The 21,576-nt window shown below is 37.9% G+C and overlaps 1 protein-coding gene and 1 pseudogene across 1 annotated transcript in view; one reads left to right on the top strand and one right to left on the bottom strand.

Annotated features, from left to right (window-relative positions):
* The window catches only part of Strn3 (striatin 3), a 78,763-nt gene that overhangs the window by 22,824 nt on the left and 34,363 nt on the right, over positions 1-21,576 (top strand). Inside the window, exons 2-7 of the mRNA XM_008838799.3 lie at positions 505-608; positions 961-1,034; positions 7,135-7,216; positions 12,700-12,873; positions 14,600-14,726; positions 17,102-17,243. Coding sequence (XP_008837021.2) covers positions 505-608; positions 961-1,034; positions 7,135-7,216; positions 12,700-12,873; positions 14,600-14,726; positions 17,102-17,243 — 703 coding nt within the window. The remainder of the gene's footprint in view (positions 1-504; positions 609-960; positions 1,035-7,134; positions 7,217-12,699; positions 12,874-14,599; positions 14,727-17,101; positions 17,244-21,576) is intronic.
* LOC103738696 lies at positions 6,149-6,519 on the bottom strand (annotated as a pseudogene).

The raw sequence follows: 21,576 nt of genomic DNA, 5'->3' as shown, positions 1-21,576 counted from the left end.
TAACAGACAGAATGAGGTCATAGAACACGTGGTATCCTAATGTGCACTATTTGTAGTTCTCTGAAATTACATTTGGAGTGGGATAGTAGAATGGAAAAGCACTAGAAACATTGTGTATTTTTAACTATTTCAAGATAGATGCTTTGAGGCGGTTACTATTTTTTGAAATATTCTTCCGAAATACCGATTTGTGAATATTACCTCAATTAAGTGACTATGCTAAGGATGAGGAACAATTTTTATGTACAAAATTTTTTCCTTTGTAGGTTATGTGAGCATTAAGTAGTAATATTAGTAACCCTAAGGGAGTATAAGCAAATAACTTATTTATAATTACCTTTACTTACAAAGGGATTGTGTTATTTAACAGAGATTCTGGCATACCACATCTTTGAACCCTAAGTCATGAGTAGAAGCACAGCAGTTTGTATATGTAATTTTTCCTGTTTTGGTTCCCTGTGTATGGTTAAGGAAAAATGAAATGAATGTCTTTTATATTTTTAGGCACGGATTGCATTTTTACAAGGAGAAAGGAAAGGTCAAGAGAATTTGAAGAAGGATTTAGTGAGAAGAATAAAGATGTTAGAGTATGCACTAAAACAAGAAAGGTGTGTGAGCCTCACTTCCTTACATGAGTAAAATAGAGCAGTGTTATCCTCACTTACATCATTGTATGTTAAATGAGAGTCAAGTGATTAAAGCGAAATACCGTATTTGTTGTAGAATCTGAATTATGGATTTTTTTCCCTAAAGACGAGGAATTATCTTTTCACACATGTATTTGTTACTTGAGTGGTTTATCATTTTCCTTGTCTTCTGTGTAGTGCATTTTTAATGTTCTTAGCAAAGAGACATTAAAGAAGACATTCATATTGTTTTGTTACTGGAGTAATACATAGCAGGACTCAGTCATAAAAAGGAAATAATCATTCTTTTACCAATTTATTACTAAATTTTCAGGGCGAAGTATCACAAATTAAAATATGGCACAGAACTGAACCAAGGTGATTTGAAAATGCCAACCTTTGAATCAGGTAAATTTGATTCTTCTGTCTTTTTGTCAAATTTTTTATTTATTATTTTTATTTTATGTGTTTGAGTGTATTGCCTGCATGTATGTGAGCGCACCCGTGTCATGCAATGCCGCGGAGGTCAGAAGACGGCTTCGGATTCCCCTGGAACTGGAGTTAAGGACGGTTTGTAGCCACCATGTGGGTGCTGGGAATTGAGCCTGGGTCCTTTGCAAGAGCAGTTAGTGCTCTTAACCACTGAGCCATCTCTCCAGCCCCGTCTTTTTTTTTTTTAATCTCGTTTTTATGTAACAGACGTGTACTCTTTATGCTTAGTTTGCCTTTATAGCACTAGACAGTTGATTATTATAAAGTGTCTAAAATTTGGTAGAAATATTTTTTAGGGCCTTTTTTTTTAGTGCAGGTGTCCATTGGCTCCAGGAGAGGGTGCCAAATCCTGTGGAGCTGGAGCTGTAGGTAGTTGTGAGCCACCTGACTCAGGTCCTCTGCAGGAGCAGGATGTGCCCTTAACCACTGAACCATCTCTCTAGACCCCAGTGAAAACAGTAAAGGAATAAAAGAGGTAGTTTTATCTACAGCTCAACCCTAAGGTTATGTATCCTAGTTCCCAGAATTGAAACCTACATAGAACCACGGGTACAGTTTTAGTAATTCAAATTGAAAATACTAAAGTTACTATTTTTTTATCCACAGACCATTGTTGATCCCTATATAAGCTTTATTAAATTTTTATATCTATTGTGTGTGAGAGAGAGTGAGAGCGAGAGAGAGAGTGAGAGTGAGCGAGAGAGAGAGAGAGAGAGAGAGCGAGAGCGAGCCAGTTACAAGGGTTAATTTTTAACTCCTTCCATTATGCAGGGCCTGGGGAATCAAACTCAGTTGTCATGCAGGGTAGCAAGCATCTACCACTGGATCAGATCTCACTAGTCTTAAGTTTATTTTTTTTTAAATATTTATAAAGTTTCTTTTATCTAGAGTTCTAATTAGCTCATTTAGTTCTAAGATACTAGAAATATGACTAGATTTGGAGATTATAATCAGCTACGTAAAATTTATAGTGGGGAAAAATGATCTCCAGTTGTCTTTGTTCTTTATTAAGTAGAGAATAAAAGAGTAGTAGCTGATGAGCACACAGCAGGAGTGAACTGGACATAGGAAATGACTGCACTCAGTGCCAGGGTCCACAGAATGGCAGTTTGAGGAATCTAAAAGAAAGATGGGTATTCTGACTTACGCAGAATTTGGGAATAATGCTAGCAATTTCTATTTTATTTTAGTGTATGTGTATGTGTATGTGTATGTGTATGTGTATGTGTATATTGCCTCCATGTAGGTAAGAGCATCCGTGTTGTGCAGTGCCCAAGGAGGTCAGAAGAGGCTGTCAGATCCCCTGGGACTGGAGTTGTGGACAGTTGTTAGCTGCCATGTGGGTGCTGGGGATTCAAACCTGAGTCTTCTGCAAGAACAACCAGTGTTCTTAACCACTAAGCCATCTCTCCAGCCCCGCAATTTCATTTGAGACAGGGTCCTGTGTATCCCAGTCTAAGCTTGAACTCCCTGCCTTGATCATGTGGTCATCCTGTGTCCACCTCCAGAGTAGTGGAATTGTGGACATGGACCAGAATGCCCAAGTTTACATAGATATTTTTGATGGTGTGATCAAATTGAAGCCTACGCTGTTCTTAGGTGCTGGCTCAGGACAGCACGGAAACTCGTATTTGGATGTGCAGTTCCTCTGTGGGTTTTCTTTCCTCTGTTAAGGGCGTCAAGGCTTAGAGTAGGAAAATAGAACTTACATGTGTGTTAAGTATTACAGTAAGTTAGAAATTCCAAGCTGGATACTGATTTAATTTTGAGTATCAGGGACTTGAGAGAAGCAGGCTGAAGCTGACTTAGTTTTTGCTCTTCCCACTTAGGCTTTAGTGGCACAACAATTTATATCTCTCAGTTGTCATGTATATGCAGTCTAGAGCTCAAGGTAGTGTTAATGTTCTTGGGTCTTGAGTCCAAAGACTTACTCTGATTCTACAGTGTTACGGTCTCCTTCATAGAAAAGTAAGATTAAGACCAAGGAACGGTGTACACGTCTGTAACCTCAGCATTGGTCTGTAACCTCCTCCGATCAGGAGTTCAAGTTTCTTGCTACCAACACCCTGTCTTGGAAAAATCCCTTCCACTAAAAAAAGTAAGAATATTAGAAAAATGGAAGATAGATACACACACACACACACACCCTTCTTATTTTGGTGTTTTTTTAAGACAGCGTCTCCCTGTAGCCGCAGCTGGCCTTGGACTCAGTAATGTAGACCAGGCCTGGCCTTGAACTCACAGAAATCTGCCTGCCTTTGTCTCCTGAGTGGTGGGACTGTATTTTGAGTCTGTGTTACTACTCTAATTATAGTAAGAAAATTGTAGTGAGTATGATTCAAAATATATACAGGAGAAACGATGGATTCAAAGATTTTCTTTCACTGATTTTCTTTTCCAGTATAGCTAGGACATTCAAAAAAGGATCAAAGCTAGAAGGCTGTCCCTGTTGTTTGGTCATTACTCCTGGAGTAGAGCCCAACCAATTCTTGGCCTTGCTTGTCTCGGTATAACAGCTGGTATAAAGCAAGATCATTAATATAGAAATCTCTCCTGCCCTTAACTAAAATTGTAGTAAAATAACTTTTTTGTCTATAAACTTAAGGAGACAATATCTAAGCATTTTATTTATACGAAACAGTAAAAATGGTGTTTTTACTAATATAGGGACGTATTCAGAATATTGAATAGAAAACAAAAAAGGAATAGGAAAATATATATCATGCAAAGGAGATAGAATAAAATTACATCAAAGTATATTTGCAGATAAGTATTAAATGAAATGATACTGTCTTTGTACGGGCCCTCAAATCAACATGAAAAAGAAAGTAGGCATATATTTATACTCATATTCCCTTAACTAATTTTTGATTATATTCAAATATGTAAATGAGTTATTTTCTCTATATTTAGAAATACTCCAATAGAAAAGTGGTCAGAAGGCTTCACACACCTTAGGAGAGGACACCGTAATAGTCAGAAGACAATGGAACGATGGCATTTCATTAGTTGTTTAGGAAATGCAGGCAAAAACTGCAGTGAAATACAGTTTGATAAACATTTATTTCTGTACTTCAGTACAGAAAAAACGTGGGCTCACTAGAATTTGTAGACATTGATGTTGGGGTGGTAAATTAGTAAAGGGACCGCCTCGAAGGGGCCTTAGTATTAGTAAAGGGAACATAGCACATATACCCTGTGATGTGGTAATTCCACTCTAAAAGCATAAACATACTACCCCTGCAGCCTCGTATGAGAATGTCCATAGTATTGCGGCTGGAAAGGTGGCTCAGTGGTTAAGACCACATACTGCTCTTGAAAGGACCCGAGTTCTGTTCCCAGTACCACTTTGGGTGGCTCAGAGCCACCTGTACCTACAGTTCTGGGTGGGGATCTGATGTTTCTGTTTCCCAAGGGCTCCTACACTCATGTGCACATAATTAAAAATAATAAATCTAGTGAAAATGTAGAAATAACTAGAATGTTCTTCCATATTAAAGTGAACAAATGAATTATGGTATATTGACATGACAAAATGCTGTTTAGCAACAAAAGTAAATGAACTACAGTTAAATTTGACAACATAGATGGTTCACACAAAATTGAAAATTAATAGGAATCATTTATGTAACATTCAAAAATTAAATGTTAGGAGTTTAGTTTCAATACTGTTCTTGGAATAATTAATGACAAGTTGAAGGAACAGAGTTTCTGGGAATGCTTTTTATTCAGTCAGAGCATGTCCAGAAATTCATTAAGTTGAACGATCATGTACTTCAACAAAGCGACAATTGTTTGTCCTAGTGCAAAAAGGAAGGACTAATTAAGTAGACTGTATGTTGTAAAGATTATTATGTTGTCACCATTGTGTTCATGGCAGTAGTAGGACTCAATCTAGGCTTCTTGCATTCTATGTAAATGTTCTACCATTGCCTATACCCCAAGTCAGTGTAATCATTTTAAAGGGATTAATCTGTTTTTCCAGAGTATAGTGCAATACACATTGATTCCTTTTTTAAAAGAGGGAGTTGTATTAGTTAAGTATATATTTTCGGTAAAAATAAGGAATGATAAACTATAATAACTATTTTGGTGATAAGATTTTGAGCAGTCATTTCTTAATATATTTTCATCTCCAGTTACTATATTAAAAAATGTTATATGATAATAGACTATTAGAATTAAGTAATTACATCTAGAAGTTAGGGAATTGCTTGTATTTGAAGGGAAAAAAAGTTGATGGGATTGTTAGGGTTAGGGAAGTAGTGCCTATAAAGGATATCCTGATTAATGCCTCAGGTGTCAGACTGAGGAGTCTAGGGTCCTAATAATTGAGACTCTGCCCTTCTCAGCACTCTGTGGACTGATCTTCTAATCATTCTCTTTATAGTATCTTTATTTTGACAGTGAAGATCGGTGTAGAGTAATACTAGTGCACACAGTAGTTTTAAATTTCACTGTAGGGATATGTGTTGAAAGCTTAAGTCATCTGAAATTACACTGTTTATTAAACATGTTTCATTTAGTGTTAGGGATTGAACCTAGGGCTTTGCACAAGCTAAACATGCTGCTATACTTAACCCCCCCCATATAATATATACAGTTCGTTATTTGAGGCTAAAATATGTACTCTTTACCTATTTTCTGAGCTGGGCATTGTGGCACCTGCCTGTAGTCCCAGCCAAGAGGAGGCTGAAATAGGAAGCTAAGTTTGACGCCACCACAGGCCACATACATAGTAAGGCCCTATCTCAAAAAGCAAACAAAAAATCTCAAGTGTCAGGCATGGTGGCTCATGCCTTTAATCTCAGCACTTGGAAGGCAAAGGCAGATGAATTTCTTTGAGTTCCAGGCCAGCCTGGTCTACATAGCAAGTTCCAGGGCAACATATACATAGAGAGACCCTATCTTAAAAACAAACAAAAGACCAATGTAATAAAACCTATTTTCTGTTTTAACGTGTGTGTGTGTGTGTGTGTGTGTGTGTGTGTGTGTGTGTGTGTGTATAAAAGATACTAACAAGCTGTAAACTAGGGGTCTGGTAGAGTGGGGAGACAAGCCGTCTCCTTTTACTCTTGGGCTTGAATTCTGGGTTTCTCATTGAGGCTCTCCTTTGAACAGATGACTTTGATTACAGGTAGGAGGAACTTTATTCATCTTAAATAGGTGTTTATGCTTCTGGACCTCCTTTGAACTCAGCTTGGAGACATTGAGAATCTGCTGGGCCTTCTGGAGGCCAGGGCCAGAGAAGTTGGACACAGCTGCAGACTGGTGCCTGTCATGTCCTAAGCATAAGTGGCTGCCTAACTGGCTGTAAACTGCTGTCCTGGGGCCTAAGCACAAAGGCTCTACCTACCACCTACATGCCCATCACAATGATCTGGGCCAGGTACTTAGCCATGGCACTCTCTCTGTACCTCAGGGTCACCAGCCTGGCTTCCTGGTCCACGGGACCCCTGGTTTAGCTTATATATAATACAGCCTTTTAATTTAAAGACATTTGAGACAAAAGAATTCTAGTGGTTAAAAATTCTATCTAATCTAATTTCATTTCGAAGCCTGGACTTTTGGTTTTTTAATCCTTATAATACATTTGAAGTTTTTTAGTTTTAAAATGGGTAGTTAGGGCTGGAGACATGGCTCAGCGGTTAAGAGCACTGACTGCGAACCATTCCCAGCACCCACATGGCAGCTAACAGCTGTTCGTAACTCCAGCTCCAGGGGATCCAGTCTCTTGACCTTTGAGGGCATTGCATGACACGGTACACCTACCTACATATAAGCAATACACTCATACACATTAAATAAAACATAAGTAAAATATTAAAGTGGGTAGTTAATACCTAAATGAGTTACTAGAATAAACTTTTTAAAAAGGAATGACCCATCATTAAAATTCTTTTAATTTTACTGTCCTATATAAAATACTTTCTGTATATGAAGTTACCCCTGAAAACTTGAGTGCTTTCAAGAGTTCAAATAATGTAAGTAGAACTTTTCTATTCTTAATTTTCAGAAGAAACCAAAGATACAGAGGCTCCTACTGCACCTCAGAATAGCCAGCTAACGTGGAAGCAAGGCAGACAGCTGTTAAGACAGTGAGTAACAATTTCAACTTTCTGTTTTTTAAAATTTCATTATTTTTATTTTATGCGTATGAGTGTATTGCCTGCATGTATGCGAGTGCACCCGTGTTGTGCAATGCTGTGGAGGTCAGAAAAGGGTTTTGGATTCCCCTAGAACGAGTTAAGGACGGTTCGTAGCTGCCAAGTGGCTGCTGGGAATCGAACCCAGGTCCTCTGCAAGAGCAATCAGTGCTCTTAACCGCTGAGCCATCTCTCCAGCCCCTCAACTTTTTGTTTTTTAAAGAAACCAGTTATGAAAGTGCTTATATTGGGTCAATTTATAAGAAGTTATTTAATGTACATGTTTTTCATAGTGCTGCTTTTTAAAGCAAAAATTTAAATTACATTTGTTTAATGTGTACGTGTAGGGCACACATGCTTGTTTAGGTTAGAGGACAACTTGGGGTGCGGAGTGGTCCTTTCCTTCTACCTTGTGAGTCCCAGGGATTAAACTCAGATTTTCAGGCTTGGCGGCAAGCACCTGTTACCTGATGATGAGCCATCTCGCCAGCCTTAGTTCTCCTCTTTGTTCCATAGCAGGTTGGATCTTTTCAAAGTTTGTTTCCTCTGAGTTGCAGAATTTTTTTTTTTTTTAGTGGGATAGAAAGTACGAAGACTGGATGGCTTGAAGGCCGAAACAAAGCAACACGAGTTTGTTCTTCTAGGATACTCCAACTCTGTCATTACAGAGTCCACACATGTGGCTACTTTTTTAAGTCAGCGTCTAACTGTTGTAGAGAAGGAGTTTAGCTGTTCACTTAAAATTTTCAGATGTGCCAAATTCTCTTTTTAGTTGAAAGTTTTGAAGAAACTTTTGATGCTTGTTTATTACTGTATTAGAAATAACTCCATGGGAGATCCTGTTCACTGTCTTTTTATCTTGTGGTTCTTTTCCTTATAGTTTGAAAGTTTTCATACTTGTGTCCTTTTGATCCTGCTTACTATGTAGTTACTCAGCCTTCTCAACTCTGTACATCTTCATCTTTGTTTCATAGTCCATGAAGTGTGGTCAGATGTTTGATCTTGTTACCACTCAAAACTAGTCTGCGATCTGAACTGTCATCGTGTATCTACCTCCTTCACTCCAGTTGCCGTATTATTTGCCAGCTGATTGTACTTTGATGTTTAGGTCCTTCTCTACTTGTGGCTGCTTTGTTTCTTTAGCTCCAACTTGGATCCCATCACCATCACCCTTTTTAGTGCAATTCACTTTGATGCTACCCACTGGCCACACCTTCACCACCAGTGTGCAGACGAAACCACAGCCCTTCAATTTCTAACTAACTCTTGGAGAAAAATATCAAAATCAATGAATAACTGATAGTTTCTTGTCCCCCCACTGCAGAGAGCCTCTGTAAGACCCTGGTCACCCCCATCTCTTTGTTCTCAGTGGTGCGCTGTGTTTCCTTGCAGTCCGTCTTCCTCCCCTCTTACCTCTGCACCTCAGATTCTACTTCACTGAAAATGTGAAGACTGAAGTGAGAGCTCCCTTAACTTTTTACTTTTTCTATAAATATGTTTAAATCTCTTTATTTATGACCCAGTTTTGGATTCTTTTTGTAAATGACTGAAATAAGAACAAAAGAATTTTTTCTTTTTCTTTCTTTTTTCTTTCTTTTTGAGACAGGGTCTCCCTGTAGCCCCAGCTGGCCTGGAACTCGCTATGTAGACCAGGCTGGCCTTGAACTCACAGAGATCCCCCTGCCTCTGCCTCCCAAGTGCTGGAATTAAAGGCGTGTGCCACCATGCCCGGCTCTTATTCTGGATTTTTAAGAAAAATTTTTAATTAATTATTTTTATTTTATGTGTATGAGTTTATTACCTTCATGTCTATAAGTGTATCCATGTCATGCAGTGCCTGCAGAGGTCAGAAAAAGCTGTTGATTCCTGAAACTGGAGTTTCCAACAGTGGTTAGCAGCTATGAGGGTGCTGGGACCCGAACCCGGGTCCTCTGCAACAGCAGTCAGTGCTCTTAACCTCTGAGCCATCTCTCCAGCTCCTTATTATGTTTTTCTGAAAAACTTTTTTTCACACATGACAGCTGACTCTACCTGCCCATTTCTGAGAAGGGTTAGAAATGGCTTGACAGTCAGGTATGCCCATGGGTCTTGCATTTTTATCCAGGTCATATAAGACCTTAGCAGTTCATTCAGATCAGAGTTTAGAGACTATGGGTGGGGAGCAGTTGTTTGCTCCACAAGCAGATTGCCTTGTTTAGAAAGAGGAGTGGGATCTGCTGTAAGAAAACAGTATTTCTCTAATAAATGCTAATCCCATTGCTTGGATTTACATTCTTTCTCTACTTTGTTTTTCTCTTTGATTTTTCTAGTCAAACTCTTCTGAAACTGGATTCTTACATAGCCTTGAACTGGTCCTTCTGAATCCATATCCAAAGGGTTAGTTTTACAGCTGTGTGCCATCATGTCCGCCAAACTTACTAAACGAGGTTTATCTCTGTAGTCACTCGTTTTTTTAATTGTTCTGTTTTTTACTCCCACACTTCTCTGAAGTTCTTATCATAGTATATTCCCAATACCTTGTTTAAAATTGATATTTAGGCCGGGTGTGGTGGCATATCTTTAAACCCTGCAGAGGCAGGTGGGTCCCCATGAGATCAAGGCCATCCTGATCTACATAGCAAATTCCAGGCCAGCTGGAGCTATAGGGAGACCTTGTCTCAAAAAAAAAAAAAAAACCAAAAAAAAAAAAACCAAAATAAAAGTGATACTTGGTCCTGTGAAAGCATTTTCTATTATTTCTCTGAAACTTTTTTCTTCTATAACATAATTCTCTGCTGTCATTTTTCTCCCTGACTTCTGAAGAATTTTAGTTTTTCTTGAATTTTTCCTAGTCTAGACCTTTAAAATGTTGGTATTTGCAGGCTCTCTTACTTATACTCGCTGTATGGGTGATTTCATTTAAATCTATGACTTCAAATACTACTTTATTAGTTGTTTATGTGTAGCTAAGACCAAAATACCTGACAGCTTACTGGAGGAAAAATTTATTTTTATTTTTATTTAAGATCAAAGACTTCTTTTAGTTTGGAGTAGCAGAGATCATGATCGCTTGGTCTGCTTTTCTGGGTTTATTGTGAGGCACAGTAATGGTGGTGGGAGGGGCTATTCTGTTCACGTCAGACAGGAAGCAGGGTAGAGAGGGCAGGACAAGATACCCCTAAGGACCCATCCCCAGCGACCTACTTCCTGTAGCTAGGTACCACCTCTTAAAGTTTCCAGACCTTCCCAAAATAGCACAGCAGCTGGAGAGCTAGCCCTCAACACATGAGCATTTTGATAGGTGCACTTCGTATCAGTGCTGTAGCAACTAACAGAGACTAATGACCCAAATCTGTATACCTAACTCAGTCTCTTCTGAGCCTTTTGTTCTCTTCAAATGAACCAGGGCTTCATACATTTGTCCAAGGTGATTTTAATTTAATTTAATTTAATTTAATTTATTTATTTTTATTTTTATTTTTTTTATTTAAAAAAAAAATATATATATATATATGGTCTTTTTGAGACAGGGTCTCCCTGTAGCCCCAGCTGTCTTGGAACTCACTTTGTAGACCAGGCTGGACTTGAACTCACAGAGTATTTTAAAAAATATTTTATTTTTATTTTATGTGTATGAGTATATTGCCTGCATGTATGTGAGTGCACCCATTCGGATTCCCCTGGACTGGTGTCAAGGACAGTTCGTAGCCACCATGTGGGTGCTGGGAATTGAACCCAGGTCCTCTGCAAGAGCAGTCAGTGCTCTTAACTGCTGAGCCATCTCTCCAGCCCCGTGATTTTTAATGTGTGTGTGTGTGTGTGTGTGTGTGTGTGTGTGTGTTCCACAGTATACATATGGATGTCAGAGGATAACTTGCAGGAATAGGGGCTCTTTCACCCAGGGATCAAACTTAGGTCATCAGACTTCTAGAGCCTGCAACACCAGGATACAGTCTTAACCTCTGGTTGTATATTCCTCTGTGTTAGCTTTATTAGCCTTTACTTGCTGAGCCATCTCACCAAGCCCTCTTCCAAGCTTCTGACTTATCCATGTATTTAATAAACAGTGTCATTTAGTTTTCTTCATAGACATCGTGTGGTTTTCTGATAGGTACTCTGTAAACTTAATTCTGACATTTTAGTCTTTTTGTTGAGTGGAGCAGTCATTTAGGTATACAAGCTGGAAACCTGAAAATTACCCAGAATTTTTCTATCATCTTTTTTTTTGGTGAGGATGGCAGGATTTGAGATTTTGACATAGGGTGTTACCATGGAGCCCTGGCTGGCCTGAAACTTGCTCTGTGGACTAGGCAGGCCTTAAAACTTGTGGTGATCTTTCTGTCTGCCTCCTGAGTGCAGAGGTGGCAGGTGTACATCACACACGGTCACATCTTTGATTTTATTGTCACATTTACTTGTGCATCAAAAAGGATTATATATTGTTTTTCTTTCTTTCTTTTTTTTTTTTTTTTTGGTCTTTTTGAGACAGGGTCTCCCTGTAGCCTCAGCTGTCCTGGAACTCACAGGGATCCACCTGCCTCTGTCTCCCGAGTGCTGGGATTAAAGGCATGCACCACCACGCCCGGCCATTGCTTGTTTTTCTTGTTCTCTTCTCTGTTTTTTGTTCATGCTATATTGTTGTTCATAAAATTGTTCCTGTTTTTAGCTTTCACCTGAAATTATTTTGATCTTTTACTAGTATTTAGGGCCTCTCTAAAAAAATTATTTTAATGTTGCACACATGTGTCTGCATATAGTGCTTGTGGAGGCCAGAAGAGAGCATTGGATCCCTTACAACTGGAGTTAAACATATGGTTGTGAGCTGCCCAGTGTGGGTGCTGGGAACCAGACCCAGGTCCTCTGTAGGAGTGGTAAGTGCTCTTAGTTGCTGAGCCATCTCTCCAGTCCCAAGGCTTCTCTTTAATTAACTCTAAAATATTTAATTAACTCCTAAATACTTTGTCACATGAAGTCACTCACAATCTACCATGTATCACAGTCTGTCCTCTTCTGTCTAGTCTCATCCTGAATCCTAGGATAAGTACTTGGTTTAGAGAAACAGACTTTGAAAACCACAGAACCAGAGGAATACTTTGGAATCTGAGGTCCCTTGTTAAGAACTTGGCAGCTGACTCTGCATCCCGTGTGCTGGGATTAAAGGTGTGCACCACCACACCCAGCCTTAAACGCTTTTTTCAAGGCACAAGACTTTTCAAGTATTGAGATAATTGGCCCTTAATTAATGGTAATCATATTGTATGGTTATTTCAGTTTTGACTTAGAATTGATATCGTTCTCTTTTAGCATTCTCTTAGAACTAGTCTGTCAAGAGGATCTTGGAAACAAAGGAAAATAATATATAGAATTGTAGGACTTTCTAAAAGACTTTTTCATGATTTTAAGTGTGTCAGGAGTTACGGTATGTAGAATTTTAATGTTTAATTTTCTCTTAATAGGTATCTTCAGGAAGTAGGTTACACAGATACAATATTAGATGTACGGTCTCAGCGGGTAAGGTCATTACTTGGACTATCCAATTCAGAACCAAATGGATCAGTAGAAACAAAGAATTTAGAACAGATCCTGAATGGTGGTGAATCTCCTAAACAGAAAGGACAAGAAATCAAAAGGTATAATTTGTACTTGGACATTGACGTTGTTTGAGTAATGAACATTATAATAATTTCTGTAGCTGCAATAAGGCCAAATTCAAGCTGCTCCTTGGTGGCATAACAGAGACTTCATTACAAGTCTCTTTAGCTGGGGTTTCTGCTGTTGCTGTCTTTATTGCCAGACATTTAAATGGCTGTATGAAAGTGTCCCCTCTCCTTTTTTCTTGGTTTTGGTTTTGGTTTTTTGAGACAGGGTCTCCTTGTAGCCTCAGCTGACCTGGAACTTGCTGTGTAGACCAGGCTGGCCTTGATCTCACAGAGATCCTCTTCCCTGTGCCACCCCTCTCCTTTTTTAAAAAAAGGTTATTTTTTATTATGTTTATGAATGGTTGCCTGTATTTGTGCCTGATGCCTATGGAGGCCAGAAGAGGGCGTCGGATTTCCTGGAACTGGAGTTAACAGAGGACTGTTACCTACCGGGTCGGTGCTGGAAACTGTGCCAGGGTCCTCTGCAAGAGCAGCTAGTGCTCTTAACTGCTAAACCATCTCTCCAGCACTGAGAGCCCTTTTTTGTACATAAAGGAACTCAAACTAGTTTTATTAAAATGGTAAAATAGATTATTGCTTTTACCTATTAAATGAGTAGTTTTTAAATACTCAAATATATATATATAGGTCTTTTTGAGACAGGGTCTCCCTGTAGCCCTAGCTGGCCTGGATTCGCTATGGAGACCAGGCTGGCCTCAAACTCACAGAGATCCGCCTGCCTCTGCTGGGATTAAAGGCGTGTGCCACCACGCCTGGCGAAATACGTGAATATTTTAACAGATTAAGGATACTTTTTTCTACATGTAAAATCTGTAAAATAGATTCATGTAATATATGTTTTATAATTTATATCTGGGCAACTTAATAAATTAACTAGCTCTTTTACTGTTTTAGTCCTCAAACATTAAGACCAAAGCATTAAGAGGTTGTAGTTCTAAGATGCAAAATTGCTTGTCTTGATAACTTTGAGAAATGATAGCATCTTATTTTATATTTTATTTATTGTATGTGTCCGAGTGTATTGCCTATATGTATGTAAGTGCACCCATGTCATGCAATGCCCATGGATGTCAGAAGAGGTCAGTTCCTTGGACTTGGAGTAACAGGTAGTTGTTAGTCACCATGTGGATGTTGGGAACCAAACCCGGGCTGAGCTGTCTCTCCAGCCCCATGATAGCATCTTTGAGCATCTAATCTTACTAGATTCTGTTTTCTTATAGAAGTTACCTATGATATTTTGGGCAGTAAACTTTGGAGAAAATCATTAAACAGTGAATATTACTTTAATTATAGAACATAAATAATCTTTTAAAAAATTCTAGATTAAAAGTTTTGGGCAATATAATTAGGTTGTCTTAAACCAGGTATGGTGACGCAAACCTTTTGGGCAGGCAGGAGGATGGGAAGTTCAGATTTATCCTTAGTTGCCTATCGAGTTTAGACCAGGCTCAGCTATCTTGAGATTCTGTCACAAAACAAAAACAAAATAATTGCAGTTGCTACCTTCAAATAGTTTTAAACTAGGAACAGAAAGATTGGGCTCAGTACTAGAGCACTTGCCTGGCATATGTGAGGCCCTGGGTTCAATCTACCACTAGATACAAAAAAAAAAGAAAAGTATTAAAATAGGAAGAAGAAAGAAACGTTAGAGTCAGTTCATAAGAATAGCTGGAGTCATCTTTATCTCTTTCTGCAGGCCCTCTGGTGATGTTCTTGAGACATTCAATTTCTTAGAAAATGCTGATGACAGTGATGAAGAAGAAAATGATATGATTGAGGGCATCCCAGAAGGAAAAGACAAACTTCGGATCAGTAAACACAAAGTAGGAGATGTGTAATATTTCCTATATATGTATCTATTTGAACAGTAATTTCTGATGTTCCTTAAGTTTGTTTGAGTGATTGGCATTTAATTTGTGTGCATGTTGGTGTATAGGGTTCCTTGTGTGTGTGTGTATGTGGCCAGAGGTCATTGATGGGTATCTTCCTCTGTGGCCTTCCTCATTTTCTTGAGACTGAACCCAGAGTTCTCTATTTTGGCTAGACTGGCTGGCCAGCAAGCCCCCCATCTCCCTTCTGCCTTGTCCTCTCCAAACACTGGGTTTCAGGTGGGATTTCAGATGCTCACTGCTGAGCCTAGCTTGTACATGGGTGCTAGGGACCAAACTCGGGTTTTCGTGATTGTCCAGCAAGCACTTTACCCACTGAGCCACCTCCCTAGCCCCAACCATTTTGTTTTTATACTATTATTACCTGAAAGTTTTATATATTGACAGCTTACTGACTTATGCACATACGGCAGGAATTATTTGTTATGTTACTCAGTAAGTGGCCAAGTGAAGGTCTAGTTTAAAAGGATTAGTCCAGTGGTTTGAAACTTTCTAAGATGATACCATTTCCAATCAGCCATAATTTAGAATTACTGCTGAAGCCTAGCTCTTTAAGTGTCACACAGGAGATAAACGAACAGAAACTGCAGTGGAAGTACTCCAACCCTGGGTCAGGGACTAATCTGTGGCTTGTACATAAGTGCTAACATTCTGATTCTTTGGTTGGGATTAATGAAAGTTTAATTTTTGCTTGTAGTCTAGGAGATGAATGTGTGTATTTTCATAGTGATGGGAGTTGGCTCTACAGGACCAGAGTAGAGTGTGCTATATTTCTAAGCATCAGAGGTAGTGCTCAGTATTTCAAGTGTGTTTTAAAATTAAAGTAAATGAACTAAGATTGGAGGTCACAGTGCTTGACTGATGTGCACAAATCCCCGAATTCAACCCAGCATCACATAAATTGGGGGTAGTGGCATACTCTGTAATTGGTCCTGTCACTCCAGAGTTGGAGGCAGAGTTCAGGGATACTTGGGACCCTGTCTCCAAAGAAAAGTCAGTAAATTTAGTTTGAGATTTTTATGGTAATGTGCAAAATATGAAAATGTTCCTTAAAAACTTAGAAGCTAGGTGCTGTGATGGCTCAGCAGTTAAGAGCACAGGGTGCTATTGCAGAGGACCCACACCCACATAGCAGCGAACAACTATAGTTCCAGGGACTCCAACTCCCTCTTCTGACTGCCATGGGTTTGCACACACGATGGCATTTACATACATGCAAGCAAAACACTCATACACATAAAATAGAAATAGACATCAAAGAAAAACCTTCCAGTTTATCCTGGTTTGGTGGCACAGGTTTTTAATCCTAGCACTTGGAAAGCAGAGGTAGGTGGATCTCTGCAAGGTTGAGGCCAGCTGAGGCTACAGGAGGGAGACCTTGTCTCAAAACAACATAAAAACCCAAAACCAAACAAATAAAAATCTTTCGAGTCTACAAAAGCCATATCAACCTTTCTCCAGCCTTCCACATGTGTAATGCACTCTTGTTATATGAATAGAGGTTTTATTTTAATTTACTTTTAAAATTCAACTTATTGTTGCGTGTATGTGATATGTGTGGAGAGGTGCACACACGATGAGATCTGAGGGCAATTTTATAGAACTAGATCTCCACCTTTAGATGGGTTATGGGGATTAAGTGCTTTCCCTGTTGAACCATTTTATAGAACTGAGATTTCAGTTCTAGGTGGTAGGCCACTGGTATAATCTTTTGTACTTATAAACATATTAGTTGCTATGCTATACTGATATGAGTGGTGGACCAAGTATGCAGTTCTGGTGTGTTTGGCCATTTCAGGATAACTTACTAGAGATGCAGGTGAGTAGGAGATTCTTTAGCAGGGATCAGATGTGGACCTACTATAAAGAAAACTCTTGGGGCTGGAGAGATGGCTCAGTCATTAAGAGCACTGGTTGCTCTTCCAGAGGATCTAGGCTCAATTTCCAGCACCCACATAGTGGCTAACAACCATCTGTAACTCTAGTTCCAGGGGATCTGACACATTCTTCTGGCCCCTGCAGGCTCTGCGTGACATGGGTGCATTTATACACGTACAAGCAAAACAGTCATGCGCACAAAATAAAAATTAAAGAAAGCTCAAGGAAGAGAACTTCAGTTACTTTAGTATTATATTGCCTGGTCACATCTCACATGGATCTTCACACAGTGATTTGTGAATCCCATGGAAAACAGTTGTGGACCTGAATAATTTAAAAATATGTCTGTAAATACTGTTAAATGAAAATAATAGACGACCTCTTAAAAACTTAGGTTTGAAAGTAATTACTGGCTTACGTTCTGTTTACAGATAGGTAATGAAGGTTTAGCTGCTGACCTAACTGATGACCCTGATACTGAGGAAGCTCTGAAAGAATTTGATTTTTTAGTGACTGCCGAGGATGGTGAAGGCGCTGGAGAAGCACGGAGTTCTGGGGACGGTACAGAATGGGGTAAGGTGATAAAGAAATCTGGGGTGGGAGGAAGTCTAGCCTTTTAAGGTAGCTTATTAAATATTGTGTGTGGAATATATGTATCTGAGCTGTGATAGCAGGTCACTGAGCGCAAGGAGTGGTAGTAACTGACCTATAGTATTGGTTCTGGTTTATTTAGATTTGGTGACTGAACTGCTCGCTATGGCTTTTCATTTTTGAAATTTATCTTGACTTGAAGTATTTTGTTGATTTCTCTACAGCAGATTTTTTTTTTGAAAACAAGAATTAATCATTTTAAAACATACCTATCATTTTAATTTTAGGTAATCGAGGCTTTAATGAACTCTTTTCCTAGTATGCCCATATGGTGTTACCTGTCTTTGTGTTAGATAGGAAGAAAACTACAGTTCTGAGCAAGATTAAGAATACTGCACTTTATTTATTGCATATAGTATTCAGTGTGCAAATGTTAGAATCTAAATTTTGGAACTGATCTATAATGCCAATACTCATCCACCCAAAATGAGAGAAAACGTCTGTCAACATGGGGTAAACACCTGGTTAGAAGGGTAGAGACGACTCAGCGGTTAGGAGCACTGCTCTTGTTGAGGGCCCAGGTTCCGTTCTGCACATCCACAGAGCAGCTAACAGCCATATGTAACTCCAGTTCTAGGGGATCTGACGCCCTCTTCTGGCTTCTGCAGGCATTAAGCACCCACATGCTTACAAAACACACTTACACATTTAAAAACTTACTAGAGAATAAAATGTAAGTATAAAAAAATATTTTAAGCTAATACCTTAAAATGTATTTTTCCTATTAACATATTCATTGAATCATTGCTTAATACAAGTATGTTATCTGGTAGGTGGTAGAACTCAAAGTGTATTTATAGCACTTTTCTGGAGGTTGCTTTATTACATCTAATAAGATTTATCACTAAATTTATTTTTTTAAATCACTTTGGTGATAAAAAAACACATTGTGGTTTAAAAAAATTTCTTGAAGCTGGAGACATGGCTCAAAGGTTAAGAGCACTTTCCTCCTGTTTTACAGGGGCTGGAGTTCTCTTCCCAGTGTCCATGTTGGTGGTGGGGTCGGGGCCTAACAGCCACCTGTGCTTAGGCTCCAGGAGATCCTATACCCTCTTCCTGCCTCCAAGGGCAGCCACATACACGCACATACGTGAAACACATAAATTAAAATAAAATAAATCATTTTTTAAAGTCTCACATATGGAAACACAATATTGCTAATAGCAGAAATGACAAACCTATATATTTATTTTGATATAAAAGTCAATTGCTCAAGATAATTTAATAATGAGTATGCTCATTATAACACAGAGCATTATTTTTAGATCTTTGTTTCTCTTATGTGGAAATAGAGGGGGCACATTAATTCAAAACATTAATTCCATAGTAACTGTCTGGACTTAGTACATATTTGTACTTTCTTAAAAATGGCTGTATTTTAGAAGTTTATTCTTGGTGCAGAAGAAACAGTCAAAGATCTTAGTTTTTTTGTTTTGTTTTGTTTTTAAAGTTTCTGTGTGTAGCCCATTAAATCTTAGAAATACTTTTCCCTAATTTCAGCAGTATCGGTTTTTTTTTGCATTTTTAATAATTATGTAAAAATAGAAATTATGAGTATTATCTAAGTATGTTTTAGAAGATTTAGAAACCATAAAGAAAAACTAGGAATAAAATTAGAAATCACCTATAATACCATTGTATAGAGACAAGTGATAAACATATGTTTGTGAATATTTATATAAACAATTTAGTCAACTAAGCGTTTATTGAACATCTGTTTAGCTAAGTCTTGGCACACATCCATCCTATATTATATGAAGTTGCTAGAAGTTTAAGTTTTAGCCAAATGGATTAACATTTCAGGAATTTAATTTGTATGAAATGGCTTTTTTTTTTTCTTTTAAAAGAAAGTACCTAGTTAAGTACAAATGATAAATCCTCTTTCAAAGACTTAGCTGTAAAGCAGTTTTGAAGAGGACTTGATTTGTGAGAGACAGCTGTTTATACCTTACTTTAACTATCAGTATTTGACGTGTTTCTCCTTATGTAGATGGAAGTAATCAAGAAAGTTCTAGGTCAGCTGGGGCTATAGGGAGACCCTGTCTCAAAGACACCCCCCCCCAAAAAAAAACCCACCCACACCACCAAGAAAGCCTCTTCCAAAGAGACTGAAACGTTAAAACATTTAAAATTCTAAAATTCATCTTTTCTTCTCAACAGCTTTCATGTTCATTTTTTTCTGAAACACAGAGGATGTGTGTTTTTATACTTATTTAATTCACTTACTAAAATTTTTAATGATTTATACATGGGAAAGTTATATTCAAATTTTTTTAAAAAGAGTCTTAAATATGCTGTAGAAGTTACATTAAATAATTGAGGGCTTTTTTTGTATATTAGTGATCTTAGTTTTCTCTAATTGGAATCTTGTTATGAAACTACTGCTCTTTTAGAAAGCTTTTTAATCTTGTTTTTTTGTTATTTACATCTGATACTCTGGTTAGTGTCAATTTATGTTCTTCCTAAGTACATTAGCTGGGATGTTATTATTTTTGCTTTTTTTCCTCCTCGTAGAGATATGTGGCATTTTGAGAATATTCATTAATTTTCTCTTTGAAACTACTCTCTGGAATTTTATTGGGCCACAAAATATAATTAATACCCGAATGTTGATATTTAAAGACAAGGGTTAAAGTGTTACTATTTACATGAAATGAAATTAATTACAAATTGATGCCACAGTTAACATTTGTATGATTTCTTTGCCTTGGTAATCAGAATTACCATAATACAGTTTTATGTTTTTGTGGCTTGAAGTTGTTAGGAGTCAACTTTTGTGTATGTTTGTGCTTTTTTTTTAAGAAAAAACAAGTTCCCATAATTGAGCCAACTTTGTTTCTTGATAGTCCTCCCCACACTGTAGATTTTTGAAAACAGGATGATTGTGTAGAGGGTTATCCTGCCTCTTCCCTTTGTCTCTTCCCTATTTCTTAAAGCAATAGCAAACCAGCTCTGCTTACCAGGCAAGTTTCAGGATGTTTTTTGACTCATACACATTCACCAGCCTGTTCTTTGCACTGCCTTAGTTTACTTTGGTTTTATACACTGGAGGTTACCTTGCACATAATACTGTTTTTTTCCCTTTGCTTTTTTACTCCACTCCTTTTGCTACTGTTTTTATAGCTGTTCACAGCTTCATTCTTGCTACAAAGGACTTGTAGAAAGCTGGATATTGTAATTAAAATTTTCTTTCCTAATTTTCTGTGTAAATTTTGTAACACTAATGTAGTTTTTTATCTCTGGGGTGCAAAACATTTCTTCAGATTTGTCAGTTTGTCATGCTTGAAATAGTTCAATCATGACTTACGATGAATAGTAAGGAAGGTCCAGGTAGGTTTAAGAACGTTCTGGAGGCTGAGGCAGGAGGGTCATGGATCCAGGCTAGCTGATACTATGTAGTGAGTCCCTGTCTCCACACCAAAAAAATGAGTGCAAATGCCTGATTTCTTAGGTAGTATTCTGTTGGCATTATTCAGTAAGGTGACAGGATTCCTAATGTAGCATAATTTTCAGGAAACTCTGGACTAGAGTACATTAAAGATTACTTTTAGATTATTGTTCAAACTCTTAGATTTTGAGTTTTGACAAATTCATGTAAATTTCAACTTTAACTTAAAGTTCAAGTAACTTAATTTAGCAAATTAACTTAAAGCATTAACTTTAGTTTTTCATATACTGATCACCTTTGATCATAAAGGCATGAGAACTGTAGAACAGAGAGAGGTGCAGTAACTGAGTTCGTTCTCTATGCTGTTCAAATGTGAGAATTTGTGTTTGCCTTTCATAGCAATCCAGAACAGTGCAAAAGTTTTTATGTCTACTTTATGATTAAATCAGCCGGGGCTTAGGGAACAAGAATATGCTTAGATACCAAAAATTTTATGCCAAAAATCTCATTATTTCATGTTATAGACAGTGGGTTTTGGTCTGATTTTTGTTTACTAACAGGATTATATAAATTCCTAGTTGTTGATCTGTGGCAGTGTTAAACTTAATATGGCTGCTTAAAACTCAATGAAGGAACACCCTCAGTGCTTAAAATAATCCTAAGAAAATTGTTTTTAGACTACCTCGTTTTAAGGCTATTTCTCTAGCTTAATGAGTAGATTTCCCCCCCCACACACACACAATTATTAAATATGGGTGGAGGGGATGAAAAAGATGTCATCTTTTTTTCTTAATATTTTATTTATTTAATTTTATTTTTCTGAGACAGGGTCTCCCTGTAGCCCCAGCTGTCCTGGAACTGACTATG

The sequence above is a fragment of the Nannospalax galili genome, unplaced genomic scaffold (genome assembly GCF_000622305.1).
Source record: "Nannospalax galili isolate Female #2095 unplaced genomic scaffold, S.galili_v1.0 scaffold1619, whole genome shotgun sequence".
NCBI lineage: Eukaryota > Metazoa > Chordata > Mammalia > Rodentia > Spalacidae > Nannospalax > Nannospalax galili.
Note: the sequence above shows the minus strand (reverse complement) of the source record. Positions and strands in the feature narration are given on the sequence as shown.